Source organism: Ostrinia nubilalis, chromosome 26 (assembly GCF_963855985.1).
Source record: "Ostrinia nubilalis chromosome 26, ilOstNubi1.1, whole genome shotgun sequence".
Classification (NCBI taxonomy): Eukaryota; Metazoa; Arthropoda; class Insecta; order Lepidoptera; family Crambidae; genus Ostrinia; species Ostrinia nubilalis.
Window position 1 is genome coordinate 9,702,711 of NC_087113.1, and position 16,618 is coordinate 9,719,328.

Here is a 16,618-nt window from a genome sequence, read left to right on the forward strand (position 1 = left end):
GACGCGCGCGATAAAGTTTTACTGTGACAGACAAAATTCCACGCGGTCGAAGCCGCGGGCGGAAAGCTAGTTCTAAAAAAAGATTCCAATGACTTATCTAAGGGTATGAGTAATCATCAATTATCTAGTCAATTCATAATCAATTATCTACATGTCAAGATTAAATTATTTAATAGGAAAATATTAATCTTCTGAGTCCAAAGATTATCTACATTTTTTGCGGTTTCATCGTGAAAACGCAACTGATAGTAGGTACTTTCCCTAAATAATTAATTCTTTATCTGTGACAAATATCTGGTTAAATATTGTTGGTCAAAATATCTGCGGTTTACGATGTTTATACATTTTCATAATGTTTATATTAAGACTATTCAAACAATATTGCATGAAACGCATCGAAAATTGTGGATATTCCATCTAAAACTGAATTAAAATTGACAGTTTTTTTAATTTATTTTAACAACTAAAAAAGAGACGTTTACATTGGGATTCTCAGTGATTTCTTTCACGAAGTCGGGTGGCATGCTATTTATAATCCAGGGCAGTAGGTATGTAGTTGAAATCCGGATTTAGACAAGGATTGAATATGGGAAACGGGCGTTAAAAGGGCTTGCAACCAGAGCACATCAAATTAAAAATTCGTATTTTTTTTTCAGTTCTCAGAATGCAGGGTAGTGCAAGAAATCTTGGACACGACGCGAGATATAGTGTGCACGTACAGGGACATAATATATGAGAGCGATCAGAAGTACTACTTGGGTTCTCCAGTCGACGTGTATATGACCGATCCATACACCCTGACCAAGAGTGACCATGTCAAGATCAAGTGTGTGGGCACACATTTGAACTCGTAAGTGTATTTTATATTATCCTTTCCAACTAAGGCTGGTTTTAGTGTCACGCGGACCGTCCGGTGCGGACCCGCTCCGCACGGCCGATCTATATGAACTTCTAGGGAGCGTTTTAGAGTAATGCGGTCCGGAGGAACCGCTCGCTCCCTAGCAGTTCATACAGATCGGCTGTGCGGAGCGATCCGCACTGACAGTTCGCGTGACACTAAAACCAGCCTAAAAGATGTCCCTTGCTGAAAGATTTTTCCAAAAAAAATCTCATCCTACTTATTTACCCCTTGATTGGGAGAAAAATCCCAACCCACTTATTTTTACCCCCTTTGAGAGGAAAACCCGAGTTGGTTAAATTGGGACAAAAACTTTCTCTAAGGATTTCCACAAGCCGATTCTACGCTTCCCCATCCAGGCGCTTCCCGCGACCTTCAATCAGGTCGTCGGTCCACCGAGTGTGAGGCCTACCTACAATAAAGATTGAAAAAGACGAAAGAAACATTGGAACATTGATAACGATAAAAGAATCGTGGATTCCGTGAATTACTATCATATTTATCTTATCTACTGATAAAAAGGACACAGTAGCTCATCGGTCTCCGTAAGTTCGATAAACTGACAGTCGCATGAAAGTATTCACACTACATATACCGTTTTTACACCTTTTTTGCCGTTTAGGCGCGATTGGTCCAATTCGCAATTCTTTGACAAAAAATTTTGTCAAAGAAAACATTTCTTTATTTTTTAAAAGAAAGAAAACTGCATTCAAAGATTTTAGATTTTTTTTCGAAATGTCTACCATCATACCATATATTTTTTTGAAAATAATTACAATAATTTAAGATTTCATGGTTTTCCTTTCGTTTGATTTATCCAGTTTGTTAGAGAGATTTCATTCTTATACTTAACAGTAACAGTATTAAGAGTACTTTCCCTCCAGGTGGCATTACAAAATTCCACCCTGTATAATTTCGATGTATGAGCTACAACATTGTCAAGTCTCATCGAAATCCGTCCAATGCATATTCCCTGAAAGAGCACCATACAAATGTATGGTGGTCCATATAAATAAATGGATAAATAAATATCCATCCTCACAAACTTTCTCAATGTACCTACTCACAATACTTTTTTCTACCAGAAAGTCCTGTTAGAAGTATACACTCAACATCAAATAAACCGCACCTGCCGCGACGCGAACTTTAAAGATTTTCTTCTGACACAATCATGGTACCCCAACAATATTGGTGTTATTTGAAAGCCCAATAAATCTCCTCAAAGAAAAATACAATTCATTTCTAAATAAATGATTAACATTTACCATAAATGTAACTTGAAAATAGACCCCACTTTAGGCTCACCTCTGGGATCAATTAGACCAATTTTAATGGTTATAAAACCAAATAAAGATCTCACGTGTCCTCTTTAACAGATGGATAGCGATTAACCCCAACTTAACAGTTTTATAGTCATAAAAAATGGCTATAGCGTAACTACCTATTTTTTGAAGAAGTGACTCTGGATACTTGTAAAGACACATTTTTGGGGTAAAAACCGTTCCTTTAATGAAATGAAGTTTAGAACTAGGCTTTCAAATGGTACCAATGTTGGTGGGAAGTGGGGATGCATACGTTTGATAAGTGCTTGTCGCGGGAGGTGCGATTTATTTGATGCCGAGTGTAGTTGATTTTTTTTTCTCAGAATACTACCCTCAAAATGGAACGGAGTCGCAGTGGGTTACAGGAAAGACCTCCCTCCCATCCCGCCTCCAAAGAATCCAGATCCCATAAGTGTGCTGATCTTCGGCTACGATTCGTTGTCGAAGAACGGGTTCATTCGTCGAATGCCGAAGACACACAAGTATATCGTGGAGCAGATGGAGGCTACGATATTGCACGGGTAAGTCATCATTTTCTTCAATGTTATCCGGCTCGAAGGACCATTAATCTAGAAAAGATAATTTTTGTATTATTATTCCCTTTTGTTCTCTAAACTTTGAATTTTTGACGAATTTCAATATCTCATTACTATAGCCTGACCAGGAACATAAAAACCCTCGCCATGTTGCGGAAAACTAAGGGTACTAATTTCTTTTAATGGCAACAGTAACTGAAAACTTCATTGACATGTCACCTTGCATGTCAGTCTATTGCTGTCAAAGTGTAAACAAACTTTATTTTAAATGTGCGCAATTGGTTTTATGAATTAAATTGCTAAAATATTTTTTAGTCGTGAAAGAAAAGTGGTTCACAATGTGTTAAAGTATTTGTCGAAGAGAAATACTAAGGGTTCGGACAATATTTTCATTGAATAATGTTTCCGACAAAGGTTGTCAACTTGACTGACATGTTTATCGTATAGTACAGTCCACTATGAAAATTAGCTGTGGTTTGTTTCAACTACCTATTTTAAAATTTTTTGTCACTTTCTAAGTGTTGAATTTTATGGGATTGGGAAAGAAGTACCGAGTTTGATGTTCGAGAGTGTGCCTCTCTTTACATAACTCCTGGGAACTCTTGCCCCAACCCTAGGAGGTTATTCTTCAATCATAACAACACTTCAATACTCACACTTTATTATTGTTTAAAACATTATCAAAATCTATTACATAATATTAAATATTAAAACATTTTTCAACTAAGTCTATCGAAATCCAATAATACAATGTCACATTTTCTAGCTTTTCTTCACCTGTCATATTTTCAAAATTGATTCTATTGCTGTTTACTTTTAAATAAAAACTGCCAGCAACATTATACCAACAAATCATCTCATGTTAAAATTCTATATCCTAACATTTGAAGCGTTCATGAGCAGACATTGCAGTTGAATATTCAAGTTCTGAATTTGATTATTGATGAATAATAAAATAAATTCTACTAGCTCGATTGATGGTTTCATTTAATTTATTTAAATCAGGTTACCTATAATAATATTTTTTCGTTAATTTATGAAAATATCAAATCAGCCCGTAATCCTGAATCCTGATACATAAAGTTAGCCTATTAATTTAACACAGGTACGACTGTACTCAGTGTTGCACTATCAAATGCAATTGACGCGCCTCTATGCCAGGGTTTTTATGTTCCTGGTCAGACTATACGTGATATATCATTGGGAAAATGAGTAGCTATAGATGTTTTTAAGATCACTGGCAATCCACTATCACCACTATTTTTTTAAAATCGAATTCTAAGTTGAATTTTTATTGTGATTTGTTAAACTTTCGCGGCTCGTAACTAGCTATCTAATCATTATCTATCTATTAATGCCAAATAAAAAAAAAAACTGTTGAAAACATGCAAGAAAAAAAATTAAGCAGTTTTTAGATCAAATTTCGGAAACAAATAAATAAAAACAAAAATATCAGTTACAGGAAAAAGGTACCTACTATATTAGTAGGTACTAGCGGTTGCCCGCGACTTCGTACGCGTGGACCTCGTTTTACCCCCGTTAGATATCATGTTGATAGATGGCGTTTCACGGCTTCCCCCACATGAACATTTACGAACGTCAAAAACAGTAGTTTGTCCAGCGCTGTAATTTTTAACCAATGACGATAGATGGCGCTTTTTAGACACTTCTTTTTTATTTATTGAAGTTTATTTGTCACATATCGTCATAAATTATAGCCTATATGTTAATCTGGGTTATAAACAATAATACTGTAAAGTTTTAATAAAATCCGTTCAGTGGTTTTTGCGTGAAAGAGTAACAACAAACATCCAGACAGCCAAACTTTTGCCTTAAATAATATTAGTAGAATAGATACACCAATTCCTTATCACAAAGATTACGACACAATTCAATTTAACCAGTTAATCTTGTCAAACTGATATGACTAGTATCTATTCTTTAATATCAATCAAGTACCAAATCCGTTAATTTACTGTTATCAGAAGTATTACCACAGGAAATTATTATTTGGTGAATCATAATAATCGTAATTCTATACGCAAATATTCGAGTATTTGTATACAAATGTATTAAACATGAGAGGATAATGTAGGTTACAAGTTGGTAAAAACTTTGTTATGGGATTTACCTTCGGTCAAAATGGATAACTTTAAATTTTAGGGCAATTAACGAATCCGTCAATATACAGATCTAGAGAAAAATAAAATTTATAAAATCAGATATGTATGAAAAATAAAATAATAAAATGATGATATCAGTTTTCTGACTTCACCATACCATTTATATGCATAAGTTAACATGGGCTAGTGTCGGCTCATATACCCATTTACCTATCACCCTGTATGACGTCGCTGCTGTCATCATTGCTGTTACGAGCAATGTGTTCTTTTTTTGAGCATATTGCTGCGACACTGGTCCCGCCCTCTTGTCACATCTCCCTTTAAGGCTTCCACAGACCAAACGCGGGTCAGAAGCAGTGCGGGTCAGTTGCAGCGCGGCTGAGGCACACTGGGCACACGCGGGCGGTTGTCAAAAATGTAAATATTCGAAAACCGCTTTCAACGCGCTGCTACCGCCCTGCGTCCAGTGTGTCATGCTAATATGGCCGCCATAGTAATACAACAGCGCGGGCCCGCGCTCGCGCCGCTTCTGTCCCGCTCCCGCGCCGCCTCGTTTGTCGTTCGGCAGTTGCAGTGCGGCGCGGTTGGAGCGCGGGCCCGCGTTCAAATTTGGTGTGACACACTTCAAAGAGTTTCTTGTATTACAACTTGCGCGGGCCCGCATTCAAACTGCGCTGCTACTGCCCCGCGTTTGGTCTGTGGAAGCCTTTAGTATCTGTGATCTGTGGTTACAATGCTTAAAAATATCACACTAACAAGTGTTTTCCTTCATCAGCTATAACATCGTAGGAGACGGTACCCCGGCAGCACTCTTCCCAATTCTCAGTGGTTATACGGAGCTGGAAATGCCAGATGTAAGGAAGAAGGTGAAGAACAACAACCATACCTTGGACATCAAAAAGTTTATTTTCCAGAGAGTGAAGCAGCATGGGTGAGAAGTTCTTTTTATTCAAATTATTTATACTCACATAGCACAGTAGAGCCTCTCAACAAGTGGGTCTTAAAATGAACATGGACAAGACAAAAATTATGTCAAATGCCCGTGTTGTACCCACTCCTCTGAAGGTTGGAGACACTACACTCGAAGTTGTTGACAATTATGTATACCTGGGACAAACAGTCCAGTTAGGTAGGTCCAACTTCGAGAAAGAGGTTAATTGTCGAATCCAACTCGGCTGGGCAGCGTTCGGGAAGCTTCGCGAAATTCTCACGTCCGAAATACCGCAGTGTCTCAAGTCAAAAGTATTTGACCAGTGTGTGTTGCCAGTGATGGTGTACGGATCTGAGACGTGGTCGCTTACTATGGGCCTCATAAGAAGGCTCAAGGTCACCCAAAGAGCGATGGAGCGTGCTATGCTCGGAGTTTCCCTGCGTGATCGAATCAGAAATGAGGAGATCCGTAGGAGAACCAGAGTGACTGACATAGCCCGCAGAATCGCTAAAATCAAGTGGCAGTGGGCGGGGCACATAGCTCGAAGAGCTGATGGCCGCTGGGGCAGGAAAGTTCTTGAGTGGCGACCACGAGCTGGAAGACGTAGCGTGGGCAGGCCTCCCACTAGGTGGACCGACGATCTGGTGAAGGTCGCGGGAGGTACCTGGATGCAAGCGGCGCAGGACCGGTCTTTGTGGAAATCCTTGGGGGAGGCCTTTGTCCAGCAGTGGACGTCTTTCGGCTGAAACGAACGAACGATACTCACATAGGGGCACATAGCTCGCAGAGATGATGGCCAATGGGGCAGAAAAGTTCTCGATTGGCGACCACGGACCGGAAGACGTAGTGTGGGGGGCCTCCCCACTAGGTGGATCAACGATCTGGTAAAGGTCGCGGGAGGTGCCTGGATGCGAGCGGCGCAGAACCAGTCGTTGTGGAAATCCTTGGGGGAAGCCTTTGTCCAGCAGTGGACGTCATTTAGCTGAAATGAACAGACGATATGTCTAGCGCTTAACTAAGCCAGAGCCTGGGCGGCACGGGAGTGTTTTTGTGACGTCAGCGAGATTTCAGTGTGCTTCAGATATGTGTGTATGACGTGACAGAAGGTCATAGACTAAGAGCTAGTAAACGCCAGACCTACGTCATTTTATAAAAGTTGAAATTTTGTCAGCGTATGCTCCTAATAGATACTTTTCCGCCCGCGGCTTCGCCCGCGTGGAATTTTGTCTGTCGTGCCCCGTCCACTGCCACTAGATTTTATCAATTCTGCGAGTTATGTCGGTCACTTTGTTGTTGTTGAATGTTTACTTATTACAAATCACGCTGTATAATAATCATTCAACAAGTAACTCGAATTAGCTAGTATTATACTATCTTACACCCTGTATATAAACCATTTCATTACAGTTACCGCACAGCCTACTACGAGGACAGTCCCTGGATCGGCACGTTTCAGTACCGTTTCAACGGCTTCAACGGGCAGCCGGCGGATCATTATCTCCGCGCGTTCTTCCAGGAGGACGCTAAGACGTCATTTCAGACGTACTGTGTGGGGGACACGCCGAGGCACAGAATAATGATGAACATTACTGAACAGGTATTTATGGTCTTAAAATTAACTTTGTTGTCTTTTCTTTCATTATTTCATTTTCTTTTTGTTCTACACCAAGGGCTCTGAAACTAGGATCGATTTGAAAAACTCATTCTCCATTAGAATCTTACATTATTTCTTTCTGATGAACATAGGTGGTGCGAAGTTCGCCGGGTTATTTAGTCTATCTATCTAATAAAAGGGTTTGAAATTGTGGATAAACGATTGTATAAGAACAGGATAGTTAGATTTTTATGGTGTGTTTATTGGGAGAACGAGGTGAATTGTAACAGAGGAGAGTTGTGACATTGTCGATTTTTTTGAACTACTAGCGAGTTCACTTAGCTCGAAGAGCTGATGGCCGCTGGGGAAGGAAAGTTCTTGAGTGGCGACCACGAGCTGGAAGACGTAGCGTGGGCAGGCCTCCCACTAGGTGGACCGACGATCTGGTGAAGGTCGCGGGAAGTACCTGGATGCAAGCGGCGCAGGACCGGTCTTTGTGGAAATCCATGGGGGAGGCCTTTGTCCAGCAGTGGACGTCTTTCGGCTGAAACGACGACGACGACGACTAGCGAGTTCGTAACAGAGCGCGTTTTTTAGTTAAAAGTCTCGAGCTAACAAATACGCGCTGTTGCGAGCTAAATAGTTTTTAATAAGTCTCCAGAAATCGTCAATGTCACAACTCTCCTCTGTTACAATTTACCTCGGTCTCCCGTACTGTATCTGCTCAAGAAATAAATAAATTAACCCGTTTTCTTCCAGTTTCTTCACCAACCGGATCCGAAGTTCATATTCACGTTCATTGCTGACGTCACGCATGACAACATCAATATGATATCCTGGGCCGATGACGCGACTGTGGACTTCTTAACCAACTTCAAAAGAATGGGCCGTCATAAGGACACGCTGTTATTGTTCATGGGAGACCACGGGACTAGGTGAGAAAACTCACTCACTCACTGTCAGTCAAGTCACTGACCACTCACTCATAATTCACTCGCGCACTGATCACTCATCCACTCACTCACTCACTAACTTACTCACTCATCACTCACTAACTCACTCTCACTAACTCACTGTACACACATCACGCATCAAAACATCAACATATCCTGAGCTGTGGACTTCTTAACTAACTTCCGAAGAATGGGCCGTCATATGATTTTTTAACCAACTTCAAAAGAATGTTATTGTTCATGTTATAGTTCAGGTGAGATAACACTCTCTTACTCACGCAACCATCATCACGTTATTTGTCATAGGTAACTACGGGACTAGGTGAGATAACACTCACTCACTGATTCAATAACACACTAAACACTCACTCATCACTCACTCATTCAATAACTCACTAACTCATTAGCCTCGTAGTGTCCACACGTAGAATTTTTGTTACAGTACACGTTAGGTTGCATTACACATAAAACCCGTCTGGACCTGGCTTTAATATCGTTCGATGTGGGCTTCCTTCATGTATGATCTGGAAACATTGATTAGTACCTATTTATCGAAGCGTTTGATAGAACTCGTGAAGCACTTTCAGGATCAACAACCAGTTTTTCGATATTTTTTGTAGTTCAGAAATAATGGTGCAAGATCACTTAATCGTTGCCAGTGTATACCGTCATCTTTGCAATTGATGTCAGCTAAGATTCTTTGTTAATACCAAAATTTTTAAAGCGTTCAAATCTAACTGGTCTCATCTAAAAACGCCTGGTTACCCAAAACTTACTGATAATTCTTTCGCAGATACGCCAACGTCAGAAAGACGCTCCAAGGTCGTCTAGAAGAACGGTTACCAGTCATGGCCATCCTACTCCCAGAGAACTTAGTTAAGAAGCGGCCGTCAGCTTCGAAAGCCTTGGAACACAACGCTGGTGTACTGACGACCCCGCACGACGTGCACGCCATGATCCTGGACGCTTTGGGGCTGAGCGAGCAGACGCGCGACTATAGAGTGGCGGGCGCGGACTTGCCGCGGGCCATGTCGCTGCTGGAGCCGGTGAGAAGATAGGATTTGTTTCATTATAGGGATCTGAAGCTTCACTGACTCATCACTCATTCACTCACTCGTCACTCATTCAGTCATCACTCATTCACTGACTCACTCACTAATCACTCCCTCATCATTCATTCACTCACTTTACTTTACACACTCACTCACTCTTTACTCACTCACTCTTCACTCACTCACTCACTCTCTCTTCTCTCATTCACTCACTCTTCACTCACTCACTCTTCACTCACTCACTCTCTCTTCTCTCATTCACTCACTCTTCACTCACTCACTCACTCTTCACTCACTTACTCTCTCTTCTCTCATTCACTCACTCTTCACTCACTCACTCTTCACTCACTCACTCTCTCTTCTCTCATTCACTCACTCTTCACTCACTCACTCACTCTTCACTCACTTACTCTCTCTTCTCTCATTCACTCACTCTTCACTCACTCACTCTTCACTCACTCACTCTCTCTTCTCTCATTCACTCACTCTTCACTCACTCACTCACTCTTCACTCACTTACTCTCTCTTCTCTCATTCACTCACTCTTCACTCACTCACTCTTCACTCACTCTCTCTTCTCTCATTCACTCACTCTTCACTCACTCACTCACTCTTCACTCACTCACTCACTCACTCGTCACTCACTTATCACTCCCTATTCGTCATTCACTCTTTCATCATTCACTCACTTGCCACTCACTCACCTCACTACAAGGCTTTCTGCGCTGAGAACGTAGTTAAGAAGCGGCCGTCAGCTTCGAAAGCCTTGGAACACAACGCTGGTGTACTGACGACCCCGCACGACGTGCACGCCATGATCCTGGACGCTTTGGGGCTGAGCGAGCAGACGCGCGACTATAGAGTGGCGGGCGCGGACTTGCCGCGGGCCATGTCGCTGCTGGAGCCGGTGAGAAGATAGGATTTGTTTCATTATAGGTATCTGAAGTTTCAGTGAAGTTTGACTGTCACAAAAACACCGTCCCATACACGCACGAAAACATCACTCACTTACTCATTCACTCACTCATCACTTACTCTTCACTCACTCATCATTCACTCACTCATTCATCACTCAATCACTCCTCACTCATTCATCAATCACTCCTCACTCACTCACTCATTAACACTCAGTCACTCATCACTTCACTCACTCATCCACTCATGCACTCATCACTCACTTATTCATCACTCAATCACTCACCCATTCATCACTTTTTCACTCACTTGCACAGTCATCATTCACTCACTCACTCATCAATCACTCACTCATCACGCACTCATTTATTATGTAGGCCCATTTCAGTCCCAAATATGGCTTACCCTGCCACTACTTCGGGATTAGTTTCACCAAAATCCGTTTAGTAGTTTTTGCGTGAAAGAGTAACAAATATCCATCCATTCCTACAACGTTTACATTTATATCATTAGTAGAATATTAGCAGGAAGGAAGTAGAATCTTATCTAGATTATTGTTAATGTATCATTGAACTGCGAGTGGCCACTCACTCATAATGATGCTTACTCGATTGACTGATAAAGTAGCGGTTTAAGTAGCACTTAAATTAACTGATTAGTTACAATCAAGACCCCCTGTTAGGTGGATTGTCGACCTGAAAATGTCTATTTTCAGTGAGCTATCTATAGTGAGCGCCCGTCTGGGCGATCGAATAATATTGATAAATTAAAGAGTTAGTAGTGCCACAGAATAATAATAATAAGTACTACGTACAGAAGTTTTACTTCGCGAAGGTATTTAAAAAAATGTATCCTCAAAATTAAATGTCATTAACAATATGGTGTAATTTAGCCTGTCTCAAGAGTCAAGCACCATTTTGTTGACAAACGTCAGTGATCGGCACTGCGCCGAAGCTATAGGGCTGACTTCGGTAAAATGATGTGACGTGAGGTGCCAAACTGCGGAAAATGGCGGAGGAAATACATGAATTATCATAAATAATATTAACTACTTATTTACCTCTCAGTGTCTTGAGGCAACTTAAAAAAGTACATTCTGTGTTTTTATTATTATTTAGGCAGTTAAATACTGCACAGTATTTAATACACAATTTTCTTTATTTTCTTCCTTCATACACAAGAATACGCGTGCGTCAGTCAATGTTCGCTCGTATGTGAGGCCTTGTCGAATAGTATCCTGTAGGTGGGCCATCGTACGTGTTTTGTTTTCGATGTAAACTCGCGGAGATGAACAGGCCCAAAAATGAAAATAACTCTTTATAAACTATTATCGTATCTGTCACATCGTATGTCAATGTCACCCCTCCCGTGCTGCTCTCATACCTCAGGCATTGACTGAGTTTAGGGCTAAACCACAGATCACAGAAACTAAAGGGAGATGTGACAAGGGGGCGGGGCCGGTGTCGCAGCAATATGCCCAAAAACAGAACACATTGCTCGCGACAGCAATGATGACAGCAGCGACGTCATAATGTAAACAGCTTACATTGCTTGCGTAGTACCAAAGATTATTCGAACGTTAAGTACAGTGGATTTTGATTACTTTGTGTGTGTGAATTTCTAATGCGACACTGAGTTTCGAACTCAGCGCATTAGTTGGCATTTCTCTTTATCTAGACCTATAAATATTTTTTTATTATTCTCTTTTTCACTACAATCTGTTGCCGTGCTGGAACATTGAGTAGTGTGTTTGTTGAGATATTTCATGTCTTGCTCGGTATGTGGCCTGTGCCACATCCTACTTCACTTTATTGGGTTTTAAGTGTGTTGTGTGGAGTTTTTCGTTTCAGTCTACGATGTGTCTGGGTTTCGTCCATCAGAGGTCTCGCCAAGGGGTTGACATTGGTTATCATTCTCAGCTATCATTTTGTTCTGAAATCTCTGTACAATTTCGATGTTGGAATGTGAGGCTGTGCCCCATAGTTCCTCTTTATCTCTATGTGCTAGACCAGCGGTTCCCAAACTTATTTTGTCTACTGCCTACTTTGAGAATAAATTCTTTTTAGCGCCCCCATTTGTAGTCGAGTGTCGAGTGCTCAGTCGGTGCCTAAGAGTCCTCCTAGTAAGACGCCTCCCAAGCCTCTACACAACGTCCCGATGTTATTTTCTGGGTCTCTTACCGCCCCCCTTTAATCCTGCAGCGCCCACAAGGGGGCGTTATCGCCCACTTTGGGAAAGACTGGACTAGACCTATAAATATTTATTGAACTATCTCTCTGTTCCAGATACCCAAGAACCGTTCCTGCAGCGAGGCAGGTATTGAACCGCACTGGTGCGCGTGCGTCTCGTGGAAAAACGTGACCGTCGGCGACCCCATGCACGACCGAGTGGCCAACGCGTTGGTCGACTTTATCAATGAACTCACTCAGCCAGTCAGGTATTATAAATCTTTTTGTCGGCCGTTTGGTGTAGTGGTTCAGAACGGACTACTATGCCGAGAGGTCCCGGGTTCGATTCCCGGCCGGGCATTTCTGCCCGGCCTCTTGAAATGATGAATTTTAATTTCTGTGACGGGTCTGGGTGTGACTATGTATAATATTTATGTATTTAAAAAAAAAAGTATATAAGTAGTATATCCGTTAAGCTAGCACCCATAACACAAGCATTAAGTTGCTTACTTTGGGGCTAGCTGGCGCTGTGTGAAATTGTCCAAAGATTATTTAAAGATTATTTTCTTTTTCTTTTTCTTTTTCTTTTTCTTTTTCTTTTTCTTTTTCTTTTTCTTTTTCTTTTTCTTTTTCTTTTTCTTTTTCTTTTTCTTTTTCTTTTTCTTTTTCTTTTTCTTTTTCTTTTTCTTTTTCTTTTTCTTTTTCTTTTTCTTTTTCTTTTTCTCTTTCTTTTGCTTTTCCTTTTCTTAAATTCCTCTTCTTTTTGTCCTGCTTTACGAAAAAAATTCCCACCGCTGTAACTCCTGTGTAGCCAGGATCTACAGCTTGACCGCCAATAAAAACCCAACCAGTGAAGGCCAAGCTTATACTAGGGGAAAGTTGAATTATTATTGGTGTACTTGGATACCTACCTGTACTATAGTCTGGTCGCGGAGCACGTAGAATTTTGTCCAATGACCCCAAGCTACCCATCCTTCGTCCGCTCGCACACTCACTGCGGGCGCGCGTCGCACAGTCGCGACAGCAATATAATTACGCGCGAGCGATAAGGATGGGTAGCTTGGGGTCATTGAACAAAATCCTACGTGCTCAGAAACCGGGCTTTAGCTTTGTTTCACCACTAATTTAGTTTGTTGATTGATTTATCTCTTTTATTTATATTTATTTAATTTAAATGATTGATTAATTTCAGAGATCAATGCGTTCCTCGAACTTTGACGAGCATATCGTGGGTTATGAAGCAACAACCTAACAAGGGCGTCATGGAGTTTAAAGAGGTAAATTGAAATCAGAAAGCTGAAACTTTTAACTTTGCCATGCCTATACATTTATGAATTGAGATTATTTGTGTAAAAATATTCCTATTTTTCACGACATATAGACATAATAACTAGTATAGTAGAAGACATCCTAACAGGCTTAAATTGCCGGCTATAAAGTCTACTTTTTACAGTAAGAACTGTTTTATAATGGCCATTAAAGTATTTAATAAAATTCCAGACTCTATCACTGACTTGCATGTAAACCAATTTAAAAAATGTTTTTATGAATGGCTAGTTGACAAATGTTTTTATACTGTCAAAGAATTTCTGACTGATTGATTTATGTACCTATAATGACATTGATTTTATTTCTTAATTAATTTATTATTGTTATTAATAGATTCAAATTTTGTGTCATTGTTTGTGGCATGCCTATCCCGGACAAAACATGTTGGACTTGTACCACAGAATAATAATAAGTACTCTTGTACTATTAAGGAAGCAATAAACATATTGAGTATTGACTTGACATTTTCTATCGACCATTTTGTTACCATGTTTCTGAGCAAATAAATGATTTATATATTTATTTTATTTATTATTGATGTTTTTTTACGGCGCCATGAATCATATATGTATAATATTATGACTCAAACAATATTTTACTAAAAACCATGGTCATTTTGCTAAAAAATCAAATACGGTGGATTATTTTACTAAAAAAAAAGCAAAAAGAATCATATTCAATAAAAAAGTAAGGATTTGCTAGTTAATAACTAAAGTCAATATTTTTTTTATTTCGTTCCAGTCGAAAGATGCCGATGGCTACGTAGGTGCATTTGGGCCTTCGATAAAACCAATAACGGAGAATTACCAAGTCAAGGTGAGTGTGAAGAGGTTTATACAGGGTGTCCCGTAAATCAACGTCAAGCCGAAACTGGGTGTTGAGGCAAGTTGTGTTGGTTATCACAAAAAAAAAAAAATCTATGTGACATATTTTCAAAATAATAGGCATTTAAAAAAAATCAAAAACATCTCCCGGTGACTCGAAACCGGTATTCATAACGTTATTTTTCAGAACCAAGTTTTCCCTTACGTTTTTGTTCTTTACCACAATTAACTTTTTTTTCGGTTAAAGAATGAAATGAATATCGTTTTTGCCCGGAAATAAAGGACAATGACCAAAAATGTATGGAGTGTGGTCCAAATGTCCACCACTAACGAGACCTATGTAGTAAAATAGTCTACTAAATACTGATTCATTATAACTAAGCCGCAATCAAAAATATGCTGTCAGTAAAAAGTTATGACTGAATGAAAAGTATGTTTTTTACCTTTTCATCCGAAAAATGTTCTTGATATCATTCTATCCATTGCACATTTTGGACTAATCTACACATGTTATGTCATGTCGCATGTGGCGCGGGGTTATAGACGAACTTTATTAAATATTATACTAGCTGTGCCTACGACTTTGTACGCGTGAGAATTGTTAGAATAATGTTTCCCATTTTTACAACATTTGTCTTTACTGCTCAGCCCCTATTGGTTGTTGGGTGATGTTATTTATCTTAAAACCATCCTTGATAAATGGGCTATCCATAACAAAAAGAATTTTTCAAATCGAACCAGTAGTTCCTGAGATTAGCGCGTAAACTACTACATTTTTTCAAACAGTCATAACTTTTTACTGACAGCTTATTTTTTTTTCGTCCCATACTGAAAGTTAATTTCTATTTAATGGACTATAAGCCAATATAGGTCTCATTGGTGGTGGACATTTGGACCACTTTTGGTCATTGTCCTTTATGCAAAAACCGTTAAAGAACATAATAATAACGGTATTTTTCAAACCGGTTCCGAGCCTTGGGCTGTAACACTATGTTATGTAGAAAATGACCTGAGGTGGAATTGTGTAAAGCAATCGTTATCATTTGACAGTTCATAACGTACGATTATTCTGTCAAATGCTTTGTTTAACTGACGTATATCGTACGTTATGAACTGTCAAATGATTACGATCGCTTTACACAATTCCACCTCTTATATTGATGATTGTTTCCTCGATTACAGATAACAGTGGGCCCTGGAACAGGTGTATATGAAGCCACGCTGACACATAGAACGGCTGAGGAAAAGTTTACTGTTGACGTTCGGGATATATCCAGAACTAATATGTAAGTACAAAAATACAGGGTGGAATTTTGTAATGCCACCTGGAGAGAAAGTACCCATAATACTGTAGGTAGAAAATTTTACTTAAAGAAAACATTCCTTTATTTTTTAAAAGAAAGAGAACTGCATTCAAAGATTTTCCAATTTTCGAAAATTTACCACCATTCCATACAATTTTCTGTAAATAATAATAATTACAATAATTTAAGATTTCATGGTTTTCCTTTCATTTGATTTATCAAATTTGTTTGAGAGATTTCATCCTTATACTTAACCCTAACGATCGATGCTATAAAAATACAGGGTGTATTTTTTTTACCACATTTTAGTGGGTTCGATTCCCGGGTTTAGCAAGCAAATTTTTGGAAATCTTTGAATGCAGTTCTATTTCTTTTCAAAAATAAAGGAATGTTTTCTTTGAGTAAAATTTTCTATCTACAGTATTAAGAGTACTTTCCCTTCAGGTGACATTACAAAATTCTACCCTGTATAATTCAGGAATGCAATTGAGTACTTATAGGTAGTCTAGTGCTTAACTCAATCAGTGCTGGAGGTATGGAAGCGGCACGGGAGGGGTGATTTTGACATATTTATGACGTGACAGAGCATACAAATCTTTTTTTATATCCACAACGAGGTAGCTCTTGGCCTGTATCTCACCTGATGGTAAGTGACGATCAGGCCGAAGG

General features: G+C 39.6%; 1 protein-coding gene across 1 annotated transcript in view; it reads left to right on the top strand.

Moving 5' to 3' along the window:
• Positions 1-16,618, top strand: part of LOC135084444 (uncharacterized) — a 38,804-nt gene that overhangs the window by 16,643 nt on the left and 5,543 nt on the right. Inside the window, exons 6-16 of the mRNA XM_063979226.1 lie at positions 657-850; positions 2,544-2,741; positions 5,655-5,810; positions 7,218-7,407; positions 8,164-8,339; positions 9,151-9,403; positions 10,125-10,316; positions 12,610-12,761; positions 13,685-13,769; positions 14,563-14,637; positions 15,828-15,931. Of these exons, the coding sequence (XP_063835296.1) occupies positions 657-850; positions 2,544-2,741; positions 5,655-5,810; positions 7,218-7,407; positions 8,164-8,339; positions 9,151-9,403; positions 10,125-10,316; positions 12,610-12,761; positions 13,685-13,769; positions 14,563-14,637; positions 15,828-15,931 (1,775 nt within the window). The remainder of the gene's footprint in view (positions 1-656; positions 851-2,543; positions 2,742-5,654; positions 5,811-7,217; positions 7,408-8,163; positions 8,340-9,150; positions 9,404-10,124; positions 10,317-12,609; positions 12,762-13,684; positions 13,770-14,562; positions 14,638-15,827; positions 15,932-16,618) is intronic.